Genomic DNA, 17,506 nt, shown 5'->3' with positions numbered 1-17,506 from the left:
ATCTTGAAGTTTTCAGTCTTCAGCTGCCAACTGTTAAATCTTGTTATGCTTCTGTCAGATTAAAGAGCCTTCAACTGTCAGATGTCTTCTCCTTGAGTAAATACTTATAGGCAGTGATTAAATTGCCTCTTAACTGTCTTTCCAATAAGCTAAGTGGAGTTCCCTTAATCTCTCTATGTAAGGCACATTTTCCAGAGTACAGTTTATTCTTGAGCCTCCTTGGAAACTGCTTCCCTTGTTTGTGGCATCTAGTGATTCCAGAAGCAGCCCTTCTGACCCTGTATTCAGTGCCAACTATTCACTCTGGTTCATATCAAACTACCAAAGCAGTCCTTCTGGCTAAGGCATCACATTACTGTGGGCACATCCAAACTACCTCTCAAATGACCACTTAAAACAATACTTCTAGTCCTCTTGAAAGCCACTACATCTCACAAAATACAGCTCCATTTTGTAAGAATGAGCTGCTTGAGGTTTCTGATTTGCTTGCTGGCTCAGTTACGGTATTTGTTGTTGTGTCACAGGTGACTCCAACTCAGCCAGGGCCACTTTTACCTCAAACAATGCATTTATTGCATAAGTCGATCTCATCTCACTTACTGAGCTCACAGCTCTTTGCAGAGTCTCAACACCCCGTGCTAAGCAGCAGGAGGCTTCTGAAGGCTTAGTGCCCGTGCTGCACATTCCCTCACGTGAGTGTCCCCAATGGTTCTGGACAGCAGAACCACAGCACTGGGTCTTACATGGATCTTATGACAAATACTCCCCATAACTAAAGCCCTAGTTTAGAACAGGAAAAGAACCTTTCTGAGGTTAGGGACTCAGCAGTCCCTCAGCTTAGTGGTGCTACTTCTGCCAACACAGATGAGCATGGGTAGGGAGGAAGGACTCTGTGACGTAAAATAGAGCCTTAAGCTGATTAGAGCATAACTTTGATTGTAGAAGTAAATTATTGAGTGCGTATCCGAGGCTCACTCCGTCCTCACCATTCCTAAAGCATCAAGGAACTAGAAAATGGAATGTGTTAGACTCTCTCTGTGTGCAGTGGGAGAGTTTCCTTCAAATGAAAAGTCCTGCACAGCTGAGGGATCAAACAGCATGTCAGCAGGGATAAAGTAAATTGCATCTTTCATGCTCTGCCAAAGCATAAGGATTCCAGCGGAAGAAGTTGGAAAGAGCCACTACCCAGAACACTTCCCAAAGAAGCAGAGCTAAATACGTTAGACTTGGATCCAACCCTTAAGTCTCAATCTGATTAGTCACAAGAAAAGTGTAGAGGTTGCCACGGAAAGGCCACATTAATATATAGGTTCCTCTGAGACACTGCAATCATCACTTATTCTAAATATAACAGCTGACCAGTCTCCACTGCATAAAGTGTCCTGCTAGGCTGAGAGCTCTTATCAGTTTATCTTATTTTGGTTTGCAGGCATGGTATCCATTTGCTTCAATACTGTATGTGATTACAATAGCTCCACATAAGCAAATGCATACAGCCACTTGCCTCAAGAGCACAAATACTGTAGCTGTGAAAGTACTTCACATTTCGCTACCATTGCTAAGAATTTCTCTGGATTGTCATCAGTGGTAAATAAGATCATAATCTGCTTTGCATTGCTTAATTCACTGAGCCATGGGATACTTTGGGCTGGAAGGAGCCCTTAAAGTCCATCTAGTCCAACCTCCTGCAATGGGCAGGGACATCTTCACCTAAATCAGGTTGCTCAGAGCCTCATTCAACCCAGCTTTGAGTGTTTCCAGAGATGGGATATCCACCACCTCTCTGGGAAACCTGTGCCAGTGTTTTACTGCCCTCATTGTTAAAAACTTCTTCCTTATATCTAGTCCAAATTTACACTCTTTTTGCTTAAAACTACTATCCCTTGTTCTATCGAGACAGGACTCATTTTTCTGATAAATCCCCTTCAAGTATTGAAAGGCTATAATAAGTGCTCCCCAGAACCTTTCCTTCTCCAGGTGGAACAACCCCAATTCCACATGAAAAACAATACAACCCACACACCAGCAACACCTCCAAGGCTATCAGCTTTCCTCTTCTAAAATACATAGAATTCACTTCATGTATTTTTGCATTTGAGAAGACAAGGATGACACCAGCAGTGAAGACTTGTGGTACGAGAAGCTCTCCTGGCCGTACGTACTCAGAACACAGCTTGCTCTGCCAAGTGCTTTTTCACCCGTGTAAATTTTTAAAACACTGGCATGTCTGGAATAACATTCATTCTTTATAGGCTCCATAACTTCATTATTAAATAATGCCTCCATTAAATGAGAAAGTAGCCATGCATTTCATCTATACTGTATATTCACAGTCACATTAGCAATGCAGAGTGATATGCACTCACAAAAAAAATGCATACAGCTGTCATAATTTCATTTCTGTGCCCTTTTGTGGCCCCTCATTATTATTCCTAAAGCTTGAAGCAGTCTTAAACATCATAAAATATGCATTAGCTCATTCCATCATGTATCCTGCTCTTTATTTAGCCTGGCATTAAAGTGCTATCTTTTAATCTTGAAATGACACTCTAATAGTATGACAGTGAATGTAAGGAAGGCTATGTTTCAGAAAAAATACCTGCACATGAACCTGGAATGCCCAAAAGCTGAAGGCAAACACCTGGACAAGGTTTGTTTCTACAAGCACACCTGCCTAAACCATATAAATAGAGGTGTTCATATCAGTGCAAAGCTGTTCCTAGCAGTCCTTAAGCCACATGTCAGTCTGTGCAGGGTGGCATAACTGCCACTGGCAAGGGGACAGGCAAGGTGCTACAACTGCCCAAAACCTGACCCCTGTGCAGACATTAAACCCTTGAACTTGCTCAGAGACACTCTGGGTCTGTACCAAGTGCAGGGATGTTAAGGTATGATGTTCCATAGGTAACAGCTGTTCACTTTGGGAGCACAATTATAATCCTTGTCACTTCCAGTCTTGTGGCTCTTCTCTTCCCTCCACTCCCACACTCACACCTGACATATATTATCTCCTTTACAAGATCTAACACACTGAAAGCTTCCCTTTTGGTCCTTTTCCTCCAGCACATTAAAGTCTTCTTTGTACTTTTTTTTTTTTTTTTCATTTCTTAATCATGAAATCCCTTAGAAGTCATGATACAATCACTTTTTCTCCTTGTATGTATCTTAAGATTTTAAGTTGCAGCTTTACTTCTCAATTAGAAGAACAGGATGTTAAATCCAATTCTATTTCTAATTAGTAAAATAGCTGCTCATCCACAAGGCTAAGGAAATAAAAAGTTCCTGTTACCTCTGGATTCATGGAACTCCAGCGTAACATGTGCATCAAATCCAAGACTGAAGTAATTATTGAAGACATTGAGGGGAAGCTGTAATTAGATAATAAAAAGAGACATAAAAACAATATGAATGGAACATTTCTCGACACACCAGGGTTTAACTATTTAAACTTGTCTCATCATGGAAACCCACTAAGAACAAAGTGGAATATCAGGGAAATGTAAGCAGAAGGTTGCCCTGAAGGTTAGTAATGGCTTGTGGAAAATTATCAGATCCAAGAGCCCAAAGAACACAAATAGACCTATAGTGCTTTATGATCATACATGTGTCTTTGTTAACACATCAAAAGATTCCTGATGCTGTCACTTAGATTTCCCATAATCTAAATAAAGTGGCTGAGCCACTTAAGACATCACCAACACAAAGGTTTTCAAAGGTTCTGCTGCCTCTTCAAGCTCAGCATGGCAAATGAAACTCCAGCTGTGTTCTTCTCGCTTCAAATATAACCAGGAGCAATCCAAGTCCCAGAGAAGAATCCCTAATCCTATTGAGGATGCAGGAGGCAGGCAGGCACACATCTGGCCTCTTCATTGTTTCACACACCCTGCAGGGCTGTACAGAGGCAACTGTAGCATCCAATAGACAAACTTGAAATTATAACTGAGACAAGGAAAATGGCTCACAGAATCAGGAGGTTTTTAAAATTCTGTAGTATTTTCATCATCTCCAGTCCAAATGGTACATTATTATGTGATTTCCTTGCAAAAATTTTCCCGTTCTTCAACTACCAAGATACGCTAGTGGAGGTTATATGGAGACCCATACACAAAGAAGTGAAATACAAAAATACACAACACCCTGCTGTAAAGGAGGAAACAGCTGGTATCCATTAGCAAAATCCTAAGCAATAAAATTTTACACCCTGTTTTTAGTTTTTTCTAATTGGGGAATGGATGGTAGTGACAGGTTTCCTTTTCCTGCAACTAGAGAAAAGCAACAACGACCTTTCTGACAGAATGCTAGGGATTTTTTTTCCAGGATTTAATCTTTGACATAAACATTCAATGCCAGGGTGTTTCAAACAACACAAACGCCTTTCACACAACTCTGGAATCACTGACACATGGAAAGAATCAAAGGGAGAGATGCAAATAGAAAATTAAATAGTTGCAGATCTCCCCACCCATGCTGCTTAAAGTGTAACCCAAAGCAGTTCATAAGCATTCTATAGTTTCCATGGGGAAAAGCAGGCTCTAACCTTACGTGCCCCATCCTCCAGCTCATCCTGGGGCAAATCAGGGTTGCGCTCAACCTGAAGATTCCAGCGGTCCAGCTGGACAATGGTCCCATCTTCTACATGGCACAGGATCTTAGACACCGGCTCATCTGTGTAACCCTGGCAGCAGAGTGACCAGAGGATCAGCCACAGAGGGTGAAAACAAATCAAGTTACTCACCAATTACCTGACAGAATTCCCTACTTTCACACATGCCTGAGACCCTCAATAAATTTTCGGTCAAGTGTTTTAGCAAGTTACTACTGAGGTGCACAAGTCTAGAGCAGGCAAAGTAAGGCCTTAAGGAGAGGAATTCAAAGTTTATTTTCCTTTCCTGGAGTAAGTCCAGTGCTATAGTAAAAGATAAACAAAGAGAAATTTTAAATTATGCTTAAATTAGAAGCCCGTTGATTGTTCTTGTTACTTGGCCTGAAATACCAGATACATCTACGTACACTTTTATTGCAACAACATCATTAGCAATTCAAAATCCCAGACTGCAAATTGAAGCAAACTGTTCTGCCAGAGTGAAGCAGACCTTGGACACAGCCCTGCCTGCTATTTTAGCCAGAAGGAAGTTGCACCCCACACAATTAAATCTGAGCAGCAAGTTGAGAACCCCCAGGTAAGGCTACCCCAGCCAGTCCTTACCCCACCCCAGTTGAGGGTGCGGGCAAGGTCATTCCCAGTGCCAAGTGGAAGGACAGCCACAGGAGGTGGGGGGCTGAGCTGCAGCTCATCAAGGATGGACAGGATCCAGCCCACCTATAAAAAGGGAAATCAAGAGAACTATCAGGAATATTAAAGGGGAAAAGACATATTTTGATCATATCATATATCCTTTTTCACAGAGAAGATCAAATAAAAGAAATTTTAAAATGAATGAAGAATAATATGGACAATTCAAGGTAATTGTTTTTTAAATTACCATTATGTCAAAAGAAACTCAACCTTTGACAAATAGTTATGAAAGAAAATGAGAGAAACATTAAAACAGCATGGTGTCTCAGAACTTGTCCTGCCAAGCATGAACTTGCTCACAAGTCTCCTTTCCCAGAGAAGAGAACTTAGTGCTGAATTATGTCATTGAGTACAAGGCATTGTATCTATATATATACAATATACAGATACACATACATACATCTAAAAAAGAATAAAAGACTAGACTGAAAGGCAGACTAAGGCTCAGGGTTGGAGGCTTTGGATTGGAACAATGAATGTGTTTCTTTTGTATCCTAAGCTTAGTTATTTCAGAGAGTTATTTCTTCCATCTTTCTTCCTGACTACATAAAGCTTTCAAATAGAAATGTAGCCAGAAGGAACAAATCACTGTAAATTATTTTATTTTCATAAAATGATAATTTTCAAAGGGGAGAAAGAATTGTTGCTAAAGATGTTGTCAAACTTTTGGTGACTGAAATTCTTGCTGGAAAAACAAAGGACTCTTTCTTAAATTACTTCTCATTAAAAAAAAAAAAAAAAAAAAAAGGCAAGGAACCTGTGCTGCATTTTTAGATGAAGAATTAATGAAAATTAACAGAAGATTACTTTTCCTGTTGCCAGTCTTCAAAGATGCAGTTTCTACTGCAAATGTGAGCTTTGAAACAGGACAGAAAACCAAAATCCTGACTACAGCTGGCCTGATTTTTTCTTGCCCCAATTAATATTACTGTGGTTTCAAATATATTCTCAATCCAAACCAGGATAGCACTGGTGCTTCACAAAAGGCATCCAACATAACATGGCCATCAGGAAAAATAGCTGGGGTTTGAAGGACTGCAGAGGGGGTAGCCTGATAAATACAGAAAACCGCCATGGTATTTACTATTCTAGGGTATGTCTTTCTACAAGTCTCTTCAAAAATAAATTTAATTTTGCACAAATGGCATTTATCATACAGCTATTTATCATAATCAATTGTCCAATTATTAAAGATGTGACCCCTATCGAGTTCACTGTCTGACAACAGCCATCTCAAGTACTTACATCTCTCATGACCTTGGAGGTCACCAAAATTACTGAGGTCATTTAAAGGGATTTTCAGAGGTAAGTAATCCTCTCTCTTTCAAAATATCTATACTTCTGCACTGATAACAGGAGTAAAAACAGAATAAAAAGTCAAAATAATATCAGTAAGGCCAGGACTTCTTAAAGAAGTTGGTCACTGTCATTGCCACTCACTCAATCCACACATCTGTGCTTCAGCCTCCCCCTGCTACAGGTAACACCACAATACCACCACTGTGTAAGTGCTTCTAAGTGATGAACGGAAACTTCAAATTACTAATTAATAAGCACAGCATTGCTATTTAACTTGAGGTCACTCCTAAACCTTGTACATTAGTTGCACAACCCAGGGTGATACAAACTATAATTTCCCTGTAAACAGAAAACTCCTGGCTGCTTTGAAAGCAAAGCTTTCCACTTCTGCCCAGCAGTCACAATGGAAAAGTTACAATAAGTTCTGATTCACCTCAATAATGAGAGGTAACATCTGGTCTCATTGCATATTCATTAAGTCCATTTGAGCCATATTTTTCATTTCTAGATGTAATGGCTTTGGGAATAACTAGATATTAATTTGTTTCAAACTGAGCAGCAGCAGAGGTAATGGTGGAGTGCTGCTCATACTAATGAGAAGGTGCTGCCACCTCTCGCTCATAGATTCAGCAAAGGGAAACAGGATGGTTCAATTCAATGTAATTGTTTTCTTTTCTCTTTTAATATCTCCATGTTTAATTTTTTTTCCACTTCCTCAGACAGGAAAGAAAACAAATGGAAACACTTTCTCTCAGCTGATGCCTCCTGCTAAAGGACTTTCATGTTTCTTAAGGAAAGTCGTCATTCAGTACAACCACATCTTACTTTCCCATGTACCAGCAAAATTCTAGTCTTATCACTGATTTTTTCTTCATTCTTGCAGGGGAAGCATTGATATTAATAACCCTACTGCTGGGGTTTTAAAAGAACCCACAGATGCTGAAAAAATTCCCCCAGAAATTCAAGCAGAGACAAATTAGGAGAGGGTATTCAGCTCTCTACGAAATAAACCAACCACCTTTCCATGCCCTAAATATCTACATAGATATGTTCTGTCTAGTCACTGCATCTTGTGAGTAGTGATGCATTTTCCTTACCATACATACTGTTCAAATTGCCATCAAATGTGTGTTGGGGAACTGAGCCCCTAGAGATTAAAGGTCATTTTTTTGACTGTATTTAGCACTCTGTAGCACAAACTGACATTTAAAATATTTTCAAGTACTGGAAAGAGACTGCAGTTATAATAACTCCATTACCACTCATGACCTTCAGACCACGAGCCGCAGAGTTTTTCTCCAAATGAAGGTGTTCAAATCCTTTAATGGTCTGACCCCATCCATTTACCCAAGAACACAGAGATTCTGTCTTAAAGAAAAGTACTGAACTTAGATCTGCCAGTATCTAGCAGGAAGGAGCAGAAATTAAAGTTTAATGGCTCCCAGACCCTAAGTTAACCTTCTAGACCCTCAGATCTAATGTATATAGTGAGATGAGACCAGACAGAATAGTCTTTATCCCTTTTAAGCTGTATAAAATCTTTATGCATAAAGGAAAGAGGGTTTTGGCTATGAGAACCTGGCCCCATATCTTCACAGGCCAGGCCACACAGAAAATTGAAAACCGAATATTAGATTTCACAAGTGTAAGATATGTTATCTCTCTGTGCCTCTGCAGGCAGTGTGAGGTGGGAAACCCACCACTGTGGGGAGTTTAATCACTTTAATCACACTTGATGGGACTGCCAGGTCCCTGCCACCTACCGTCCCATCCCCACCACATGCCAGGATCCTCAGGTTTGGCACTTTTCTGTACAGCTCCAGCCTGACCAGAGAGGAAAAGGGGGAAAAAAAGGAGAAATATGTAAGAACGGTCATGCAGACATTTTTAATGCATTTTGCTGAGTGACACTGTAACTACCACTTACTGCATTTTCAAATATTCATTACTAAGAATATGAGTGGAGGCAGAAATGCGAAACCACTAGGATGTCAAATGGGACCTTCCTGCATGTTAGGCAGCACCTCCTGACAAGTGTTTGATCAGTTTAGCAACTTCCCAGATTTTCATATGCCCTCTAGGGAGGTCAAAATCTTTCATTTTTCTGTTACCCTAAAGCAAACAAATTTAAACACTGAGGTTTTAAAACAATATTTAATGTTCTTCATCATGACTTGTTGAGCTACCATTTCTCAGTCTTGTATAATGTGACAGCTTCTTCAACTAGTGACTCTATTTTAACACCACAGAAGGCAAGAATATGTAATAGAGTTCTTTCTCTGGATATGTGATTTAATATCAACAGGAGAGACCAAAAAAAGTACCCACTGAAGTCCTGCTCCATCAGTTTCATCCTTCAGAAAGCCATAATGAAATATTTTCTAACAAAGGGAAGGGACATTCACATGTAGAGAGCTGAGTGACCAGAGGACCTGACCCTCCTTTTCCCCATTATACAGCTCTGAAAAATATATATCTAACTTAAAGCTTCTAAACATCATAAGACAGCAGCAGTGTAGGTGTTTCTGCAGGAAAATAAAAGGCTTGGGTGCCTGAAATAGGAAACACTTGGACTGTTCTTCTACAGGTAAATATTTGATTTTATATTATTACGGTAAAATATTTACTGTAATAATATTTACAAAAACATACAAAACATATTTACAGAATGTGGAATTAGTTGTGAACAGATGGTTAAGTAATCCAGTATCCCCACATCCAATAGCACAGCAGGATGGTTTTCAGCCCCTGGCAGCAAGAATCAGCCCTTTAGGGAGAGGTACTCCCTCCCTTGGAAGAGGCTTGCACTTGTTATTGCCTGGATAAGCTGAGTGAGTTACTCAGTGAGCAGGGACAGCTGCACAGTGCTTTCCTGTGGCAGTCTGGAGGCAGCCTCACCCCTCTGGAATGCCCACTCATTGGGAAATGGTCAGGCTTTGGGATCCTCAGCCAGCCTTGGAGCCATCTGGACCTGGCCCTGTCTGGACACAGGGGCAGCTCCTGACCTCTTCTCCCAAAATCCCCACTGCAGCCCTTCCCGTTGCCACCAAAGCCTGGGTATGTAAACCTCACATGGTCACTGACCCAGCCAAGCCAGATCTTTTCCTGTTTTCCTGACCAGAGCAGAAATGGGGCTCACAGCAATGAAGGCTCCAGTACTTACGCATCTCTCGGTCCATCCTGAGAGAGATCAAAGACCTGCCGTGGATTCAAATACCACATAAACATCTGGAGAACCTTGGTGCCCTGGCAAGAAAGGAAAACCAAAGGAAGGGAAGTTATGAGCAATTTGATAATTATTGGAAATAATAGTGTGCATTATTCACTACATTTCACCTGCTTTTCTGTTTTTCTGTGCTTTATAAAGCAAACATAACACAAGAGGACAAACTAGAAAGTGGCATAGCAAATGACTGCTCTGCAGAATAGCAATCCAGGACGAGGTGCACAGGCAGGCATATAGACCAATTTCAACAACACAGATCACTAATGGCCTATAAGAATAGGAATTGGGGTCAGAGCAAAGGTTCATCTGCCACAGCAACCTGTTCTCCTGCTTCTCACCACCTACAACAAGAAGAAACCTCTGTTATCCCACCTCACCCTCAGCTACCCATGATAGCAAGAAGTTGAACAAAATTGTAGCTAAAGTCTCCAGCACATTGAACAGGGTGCTGCCCAATGTCCAAGCAATGACAGTGCTCTGGCCTCCACCATCACCACGATGATCATTCCTAATTGTAACCTCTACCATCTAATGAAGCAGGAGTCAAGGACTTTGTGGGGTACAGCTGCCCCAATGGTCCCTCACTTGGTGCAGTGTGGCCAGCCCATCACCTAAAGGTATGATTCCTGTTTTCTCAAACTCTGGGCTTCTTATTCCCACTCAAATATCTTCTTTCACATTCTTCCCAGACACAAAGTGACAGGATCTCTTACTAGCAGCAGAGAGCTAAGAACTCTATGGGCTGAGCTTGTACTCTAATTCAAGGATGCCTTTCAGACATGGCCTGAGGGTACACGTAAGGAATTTTCCTAGGGATGGCTCTTCTGCCTGACACCTTCCCTGAAGTGAAGAACCAAGAAGAGCAGTCACAGTACCTAGGAAAAGGTATAAAAGAGATGAAATAGATGTGATGTCTGCCATAAGTATTCTTCCAGTCTCAGCTGTGTGCAGTTCATAGAACTCTTGAACCAGAGGGAGGTACAGGACTTTTTCACTTCCAAATATCTTCTCCAGCCTGTGTAAATGTTTAGCATCCACAACAGCCTATTGCAAGGAGTTTTTCAGTGAACTTCAGACTGTGAGGAAGAACCAGCTTTTTCCTTTTGTTTTGAATCAGTCTAAAGGGTTTCATTTGATATCCTCCCTAATTCTAACAGATAAGAAAATGAGTAGTGCCTATACCACTCTCCATGCTCTATTGTAGGCCTCTGTTGTGTCTTACACCAGTCTTTTCTATTACAAGGCCCTGTTTATCAAAAGGCACTCAGATTATTCGATATTCAAAAAGTGGCAGAACCAGGGAAATATTCACTTGGGTAAGTATTCATTCCAAGAATCCAAAGGAAGAAGTCCGCTGCATATTAGTCACTGAAAATTGGTCTCTGTGGCACAGTACAAGACCACTAATGATTTTTTTTGATGCCATAGGAATAGTCATTTCACATTCAGTAATTTCAAAAGCCTTTCCTAGCAAAGCTAAGCCCCTTTTTGGATAAAGTGTAAAGCTTCACTGGAAACCTAAATTTTCTGTGGAAAGATGAAATCTTCTGAAAACCTCCAAACTATTGTTATAGATTCCTTTCAAGGATCTGAAGATAGGAGTGCAAACACTCAAACATCCACTCCAGTCATCCAACTCTACTGAGGCAGAAAGGCCATTCCACACCAAGGACTTCTTCTGGGGAAGGTCTCCAGGCTTCTTCAGGCACAGAGTCCTTTCTATCTGACTGGCCCAGAAATAGTGTCATTTGCAGAAACCCCGCTGGTAAACCTAAACTTTGCAGTCCAAACCCAGCTGATACTCTTACCTGATTCCCTCCACTTTTTGGATTGACAAAGACCAGCAGTGGCTTCATGAGTGGAGAGGAGATAGGCTTTATCACAAAAGGCCGGCCTTTGTTATCCTGAGAAAGAGGAGCAAGGAACAGCTTTAGTACAAGCAATGTATGTTTCTTTGGCACAGCACACACAGAAGACCCAGCCTAGTTCTGCCAGAACTACCTCAGGTACTGGAAATAGTACAGCCATGTCTATGTGGTGCCCAGCTGAGAGTAATTTATCCAGCTGAGACAACAAGATAAGATAAGAGGGGGAAAATATCATTTCAGGGTATCACACAACTATTTCAAAATCCTTTTGAGATTATTTCTCACCCTATTCCCTGCAATTATTCACACAACATGAATAATGTGTCAGATACACTGTTATTTCTAATACAAACAGCTTTTCCAAAGGAAAACAGAATGAGATAATTTACTTATTCCATTAATTCCATCCAACAGAGAAGTTGCATAAGCGCTTATTTGCAGATAATCTGCTCTCAAATTCTTGGCCTTGCTGCCTTCCCACCTTTGAACAAATACCACAGATCCAACATGACATTATCAATGAGAAAACTGTTTGCCTCCCTACTCTAGCCCCTGCAGGACACCAAAGAGCCCAGTAATGAGGGCACTGTCCTTGTCTCTAACAGACACAAATTCCAGTTTCTGGTCTGCAGTTCTCCCACCATGCAAGAAAGGACTTGAACCAGAGAGCCCTGGCTATGCAGGGGTGAGTCTGCCTCCACCTCGCCCATGAGGCTGTTTTTCTGTATGATTAATCCACTAGGAAGGATCTGAAAGCAAAGTCTTCTACAATACACATATTAAATAAACCAATGATCAATAAACTGTGTTCTTTCTCTGTAGTCCAATTTTAATATGAGATCCCCTGAGGAAGACGTTCTAAAATGGATCACATCCAAACCACAGCCTTGCATCAGTGCATGCACCACGGGTTTCGCAACCCCAGTTCTGCTTAGTGGAAAAAAGTGGTGTGAGCTGAGTCTCTTACATCCCAAGGAACACTCTTTTATTAGGGTGTTGGTCCTTCTGGAGTCTGGTACGTTGTTTCTTGAAAAAAATCAACTCAGAAAATAAAACTTTTAATACAAGTCTTATCTCTTCTAACAACAAATTCAATATCATGGAATTTCCTGGGGAAAAATCATTGAACATTTCAGTAAAAAAAAAAAAAAAACCCTAAAAACTTTCAGTCTGTGTTTAGATTTAAACAAACAACAAGAGCAGGATTTCCAAAACACTTGAACACCTACCTCATTTCCTCTTTTGCTGGCTTTTCTTTTAAAGGACGTTCTCTTCTTTCGCCTTGTTGAAGTCTTTAAGGAGTTCTACACCAAAAGGAAAAAGAATACATGAAAAGCAAAACAAAATTTAGAAGACAGGCCCAGACAAAGCCTCTTTACGAAGCTCTTCCATGCATGTCCACTTGGAGAATGATAAGAGTGTCTGGCACATGCTCGAGATTTAAATTACATGCGCTGCATGCTTTACACTTCCACACCACCGTTTATGGAGAAAGCCACACACGGAGACCAGACTGGTGCTTTGGAACTGGAAACTTTCCCACGCTGTGAGGGGGCAAAAAAGATCAGATGCTCCCATAGACTCACATAACACCACATGTTGTACCTGCCAACCCTCCCAATAGGGGTAGGAGACGCCCGTTTCCCCTTCGGGGCTCCAGTCTCCTGCCCAATCAGGCTCGTCTCCTGGTATGGAGACCACCTGCACAAAGATGTAATAAAAAAACATGATAAATAAGATATTTTTCATGTTTTTTTGTTTGCTTTTTTTTTTTTTTAAAGGAAAGAAAACAACAATTTTTAGCTCTGGCAACCATTATGACTCAACATAATGTAGGCCACCATGGCATACAATGCAGGCACTGCAGAGTCAGTTCCAGCCTATCAAGAAACTTGTGGAATCATCTGCTAAGGAACAAAATGAATCGTTAATTTTTAACGATTTAAGCAAAGAAGGTGTTTGTGGGGTGATTTTTTGTTGTGTTTTTAAATAACAACACTGCTTAACTACATAGGGAAAAAAAATGAACAAGTGCTTGTATTTTTGCAGAACCTATTAAAATAGAACTTATGTCAAAGCTATTCTCGAGGCAGATGACAATCTGCTCGGTGATACTGAGCAAAAAGGTGTCCTAGAATGACAAGAGCAGTCCAAAAGAGGGAAATTTTATTTTATTTTTTTAATTTCTTTTAATTCACTAGTTGAAGTTAAACCTGCAGGAAATCTTAATCTTTTCCATAATTGAAATTTTGTCTTATGGGAAATACTCCAAATATTTTTGCAGTATTTCAACTTCTAGGCTAACCATTACCAGGAAATAAATTAGCATAAGGAATTAGAAGCAAGATCTTTTTTTTTTTCCTGGTTATAAGAGAGAGAGCAAGATTCACTCAGCTCATGTGAAAGTTCATTTCTGTCCTGACATTGATCAGAAGTGTCCAACTGATGCAAGTCAACAAGCAGAGATCATCAAACTGGTAAAAAGTGATGTTTATTCTTAATCCTGCTCACTATCCAACATCAATAGGAATAGCTACTAAGTTTTGTTTAATACACATCAGCCACTTTCAGAATTTCAAGGCTTGAATATGACACACCAGATAGACAAGTTAGTGCTTCCTCATCCCTGAGAAGAAAAACAGCTACCTAACTGAAATACCTAAAGGTGTTGTCCTCTATCACAGACCAAGAGAAGCCTGCCATAGAGCGCAAGGTTCCAAGCTCTCAGCACTCCTGCAGAAGGAAATAGTCATGCCTTATTGCTTACTGAAAATACCAAAGACAAGACAGCTCCACAGAGCAATTTCAGGAATTTGCCCTTTTAGACCGTATTTTGAGAAACTCCTAAGGAAGTGCTCACATGTTCATAATCTTCCCTACTCTGATACAAAGTGATACTGAAAGCATCATAAACCATTAAGACTGCACTGACTACCAAGTGCATCAGCAATCCTATCTGCATGGTCTTGCATTGCCCAACCTCAGCAGTCACACTGACTGCAGGCAAAAGTCTTGATGTCAACAGAAAGTTATGGGGGCATTACATTCAAAGCTGCCTCCCATGGGGGCCTTAGCCCAGTTCCTCAGGCATTCTCTGGAGGATTCTCCCTGGGTTGGGGCAAAACACAGGTCAGAGAGAGGAGATCTAATCTATCCACACACTTGTTAGCAGTGTGCTGAAAGCTCACAGGCATACCAAGGGTAAAGACAGTTCAGTAAAACCCTAATTATAAAAGAATAATTTAAAGAATGTTTAGATGTAGTTTTCATTAAATCCCACTATAATGTACCAAACTGTAGGGTGGGAAAAGGCATACAGCTGTATTAAAGAAACAGTTTAAGGCTAAATCTCCATTCCTGATTATAACCATTTTCATTTCCATCCTCACAAAGGCACTAAATGCTGCATCTCAAGAATGTTATTTCACTTTTTTTTAAAACATGACTACACCTATAGTGTTAACAGAACCTAAAGCTTTGCTACAGTAATTGCAACCACGTGTTGGTAGCAGATGGACCGCAAAAAACTGCTTAAACATACACAGGGTTTTTTTGCAAACATGCAGAAGAGTAACAGCCAAAGAGCATCAGCAGTCTTTGCACACTGAAGTGAAGAGATGGATACATAATACTTTGTTCACAGAACAAGGTAATGAGTATTTTGTGAACATATAACGTTATTCAGGTACCTGACAGCAAAGCATACCTTTAAATGGGCACCATAAATAAATCCTAACTTGCCTCCAGAGAGTAAACCTCTCCTTTGTGGATGTCAGTTTGTCCATCTTCAAAAAGAGATTTTTTCATATTATTGAATGGTCAGTATAGCTCTCAGAAAGCTTAGGTAGATGAACAGAAGAATTGGAGCCCTTCTTGGAGGGTGTTGGATGGTGTGAAGGCCATGGACTACCTCAGACAAATCCAATGAAACCTTTCAACCTTTTCCTTTACAACATTTCATCAGCAGTTTTCAAAGGCTTTTAGAACACTGATTTTCAAATCACTTGAACAATGAACAGCATCTGAGAAGGTGAATCTTGACCATCTTCTGGTTGTTCACAAACCACTATCAGACAAGCCAGCTGCACTCAGCAATTGAGGAACTAAAGAAATAAGCCCAGACATTTAAGCATTCACTAGAACTAGTTCACAGTCCTCAAAGAGGAGAAGAAAACACCAAGTTTACTCACCTTGAACAAAAAAACCTTGGAATTTTAGTTACTGCCTTTGTCTTCTCAAACAGAAGACAGACTAAATCAGTAAATCCATCAGTCAAATCCTCCTTATCATCTGCTTTTCTCCCACAACACAAGCATATAGCAAGTCCCCTGCCAGAGCTAACACCACTTTGGCTGCCAAACCTCACCTATAACAAAATACCACCAGTCAGCAAGGGTGACCTTCTTCACAGACTAGGAAATGGAATTGTTTTGAACCCCAGGAGAACAGAGCTGGTATCAAAGCACTGCTGGCAATACAGAAATGCTGGAAATCAGTAGAAAAGTTACAGAAGTGGCTCACACTATGGTTAACATGGAAAAGGTATTGGGAGTTTTCCATTCATGTAACGGGGTCATTACACACAGGGCTACCACTAATTCCAACCACCCTGTTTCAACCATTCTGAATATTCTTTCTCTTGTAATCAGTTTCTTACAAGAAGCAAAAGCTCCACATTTAGACTAAAGGTTGTCAGCATAAATTTGTTCTTAACCAATTTACCACGATGCTTCTCTAGCACAACATTATTGATAACGACACAGAGTGTGGTCTTTGTGCAAGCCTAATATTTGAAAGGTGGTGACCCACGTTATATTAAGCATGGAAAACTATTTTTGAAGCAATCAAAAAATAAAAAAAATATAAAATAGGGCAAGGGTTTGCTACAAAATACCATCTTATTTACTTAAAGGAAACCACAAAAAAAAAGGATGCAGGCACCACTAAAATCAATATTGTATGAGCAGGGAATTCAGTTCAGGAGTTGTCTGTGACCAATGTAAGTAGTTAATTAGAGCTGAGGAAATATTTTATACCCAAAAAGCGTCTAGCCATATTTGTTCTGACTGTGGAATATATGAAAAACAGATTGTTGGTTACACATTCATTTTTTTAACGTGAAACTATAAAAATTTGTAAATATTCTGTTTGTACTCTCTGGATCAAGTGATGAGAATATTTCTTAGTGTTTATCAAACATTTCTATAGGGTGAAGAGAGTCATAATACATAAAAACAGAGTTGGCCAGAAACAGCAGGAGAGGAAAAATATTTCCTAAGAAAACAAGACTTCTGCCAAAAATCTGAAAACATATCCAAAAGATGCATCACTATTTTCTAAAGTAATAAGTATGCATAACTCCAGTGGGTGCTATTAGGAAGCTTCATGGAAATGCACCCATTGTCTGTGTTAAATACAATTTTTATCTATTTAATGCTTCAGCTACTCAAGATAAGGTTTTGCCACTGACCATGAAGTCCAAGGACTAGAGATGTGTGTTAATAATGAAGTACTTTCTCTGCACTCATGACTCGGGCACACAAAACTAACACATACTTTTTTTTAGTCCAACATTTTATGCCTTTATTTAAACAACATTTTTTCCATGAATTATAATTATCAAGATTAGGCTTCTTTTTTAATTTGAAGTTTTAAAAAAATGGACAAGAAAGAAAATTCTCTACCAATATTACAAAGAAGGTACCCTGCTTTGGGCAAAAGCCAAATCAAAAGAAAATTACACGTCAGGAATTGTTTGCGATTTTGGGGGGGGGGGGTGTTGCTTGTTTAATTTTTGGAGTTGCTTGTTTGTTTGTT

General features: G+C 40.1%; 1 protein-coding gene across 3 annotated transcripts in view; it reads right to left on the bottom strand.

Moving 5' to 3' along the window:
- DGKI (diacylglycerol kinase iota) overlaps positions 1-17,506 on the bottom strand; it is a 199,742-nt gene that overhangs the window by 82,970 nt on the left and 99,266 nt on the right. For 2 of the 3 annotated variants that reach the window (XM_063395596.1, XM_063395595.1), the window contains exons 9-15: positions 12,919-12,993; positions 11,630-11,725; positions 9,759-9,841; positions 8,359-8,419; positions 5,207-5,320; positions 4,538-4,675; positions 3,290-3,368 (exon numbers count right to left, since the gene is read on the bottom strand). In XM_063395596.1, coding sequence (XP_063251666.1) covers positions 3,290-3,368; positions 4,538-4,675; positions 5,207-5,320; positions 8,359-8,419; positions 9,759-9,841; positions 11,630-11,725; positions 12,919-12,993 — 646 coding nt within the window. Of the gene's footprint in view, positions 1-3,289; positions 3,369-4,537; positions 4,676-5,206; positions 5,321-8,358; positions 8,420-9,758; positions 9,842-11,629; positions 11,726-12,918; positions 12,994-13,294; positions 13,391-17,506 lie in introns of all 3 variants that reach the window. The other variant, XM_063395597.1, reaches the window with a different exon arrangement.

Source organism: Prinia subflava, chromosome 4 (assembly GCF_021018805.1).
Source record: "Prinia subflava isolate CZ2003 ecotype Zambia chromosome 4, Cam_Psub_1.2, whole genome shotgun sequence".
In the NCBI taxonomy this organism is placed as follows: domain Eukaryota; kingdom Metazoa; phylum Chordata; class Aves; order Passeriformes; family Cisticolidae; genus Prinia; species Prinia subflava.
This window is presented reverse-complemented; position numbering and strand designations above follow the sequence as displayed.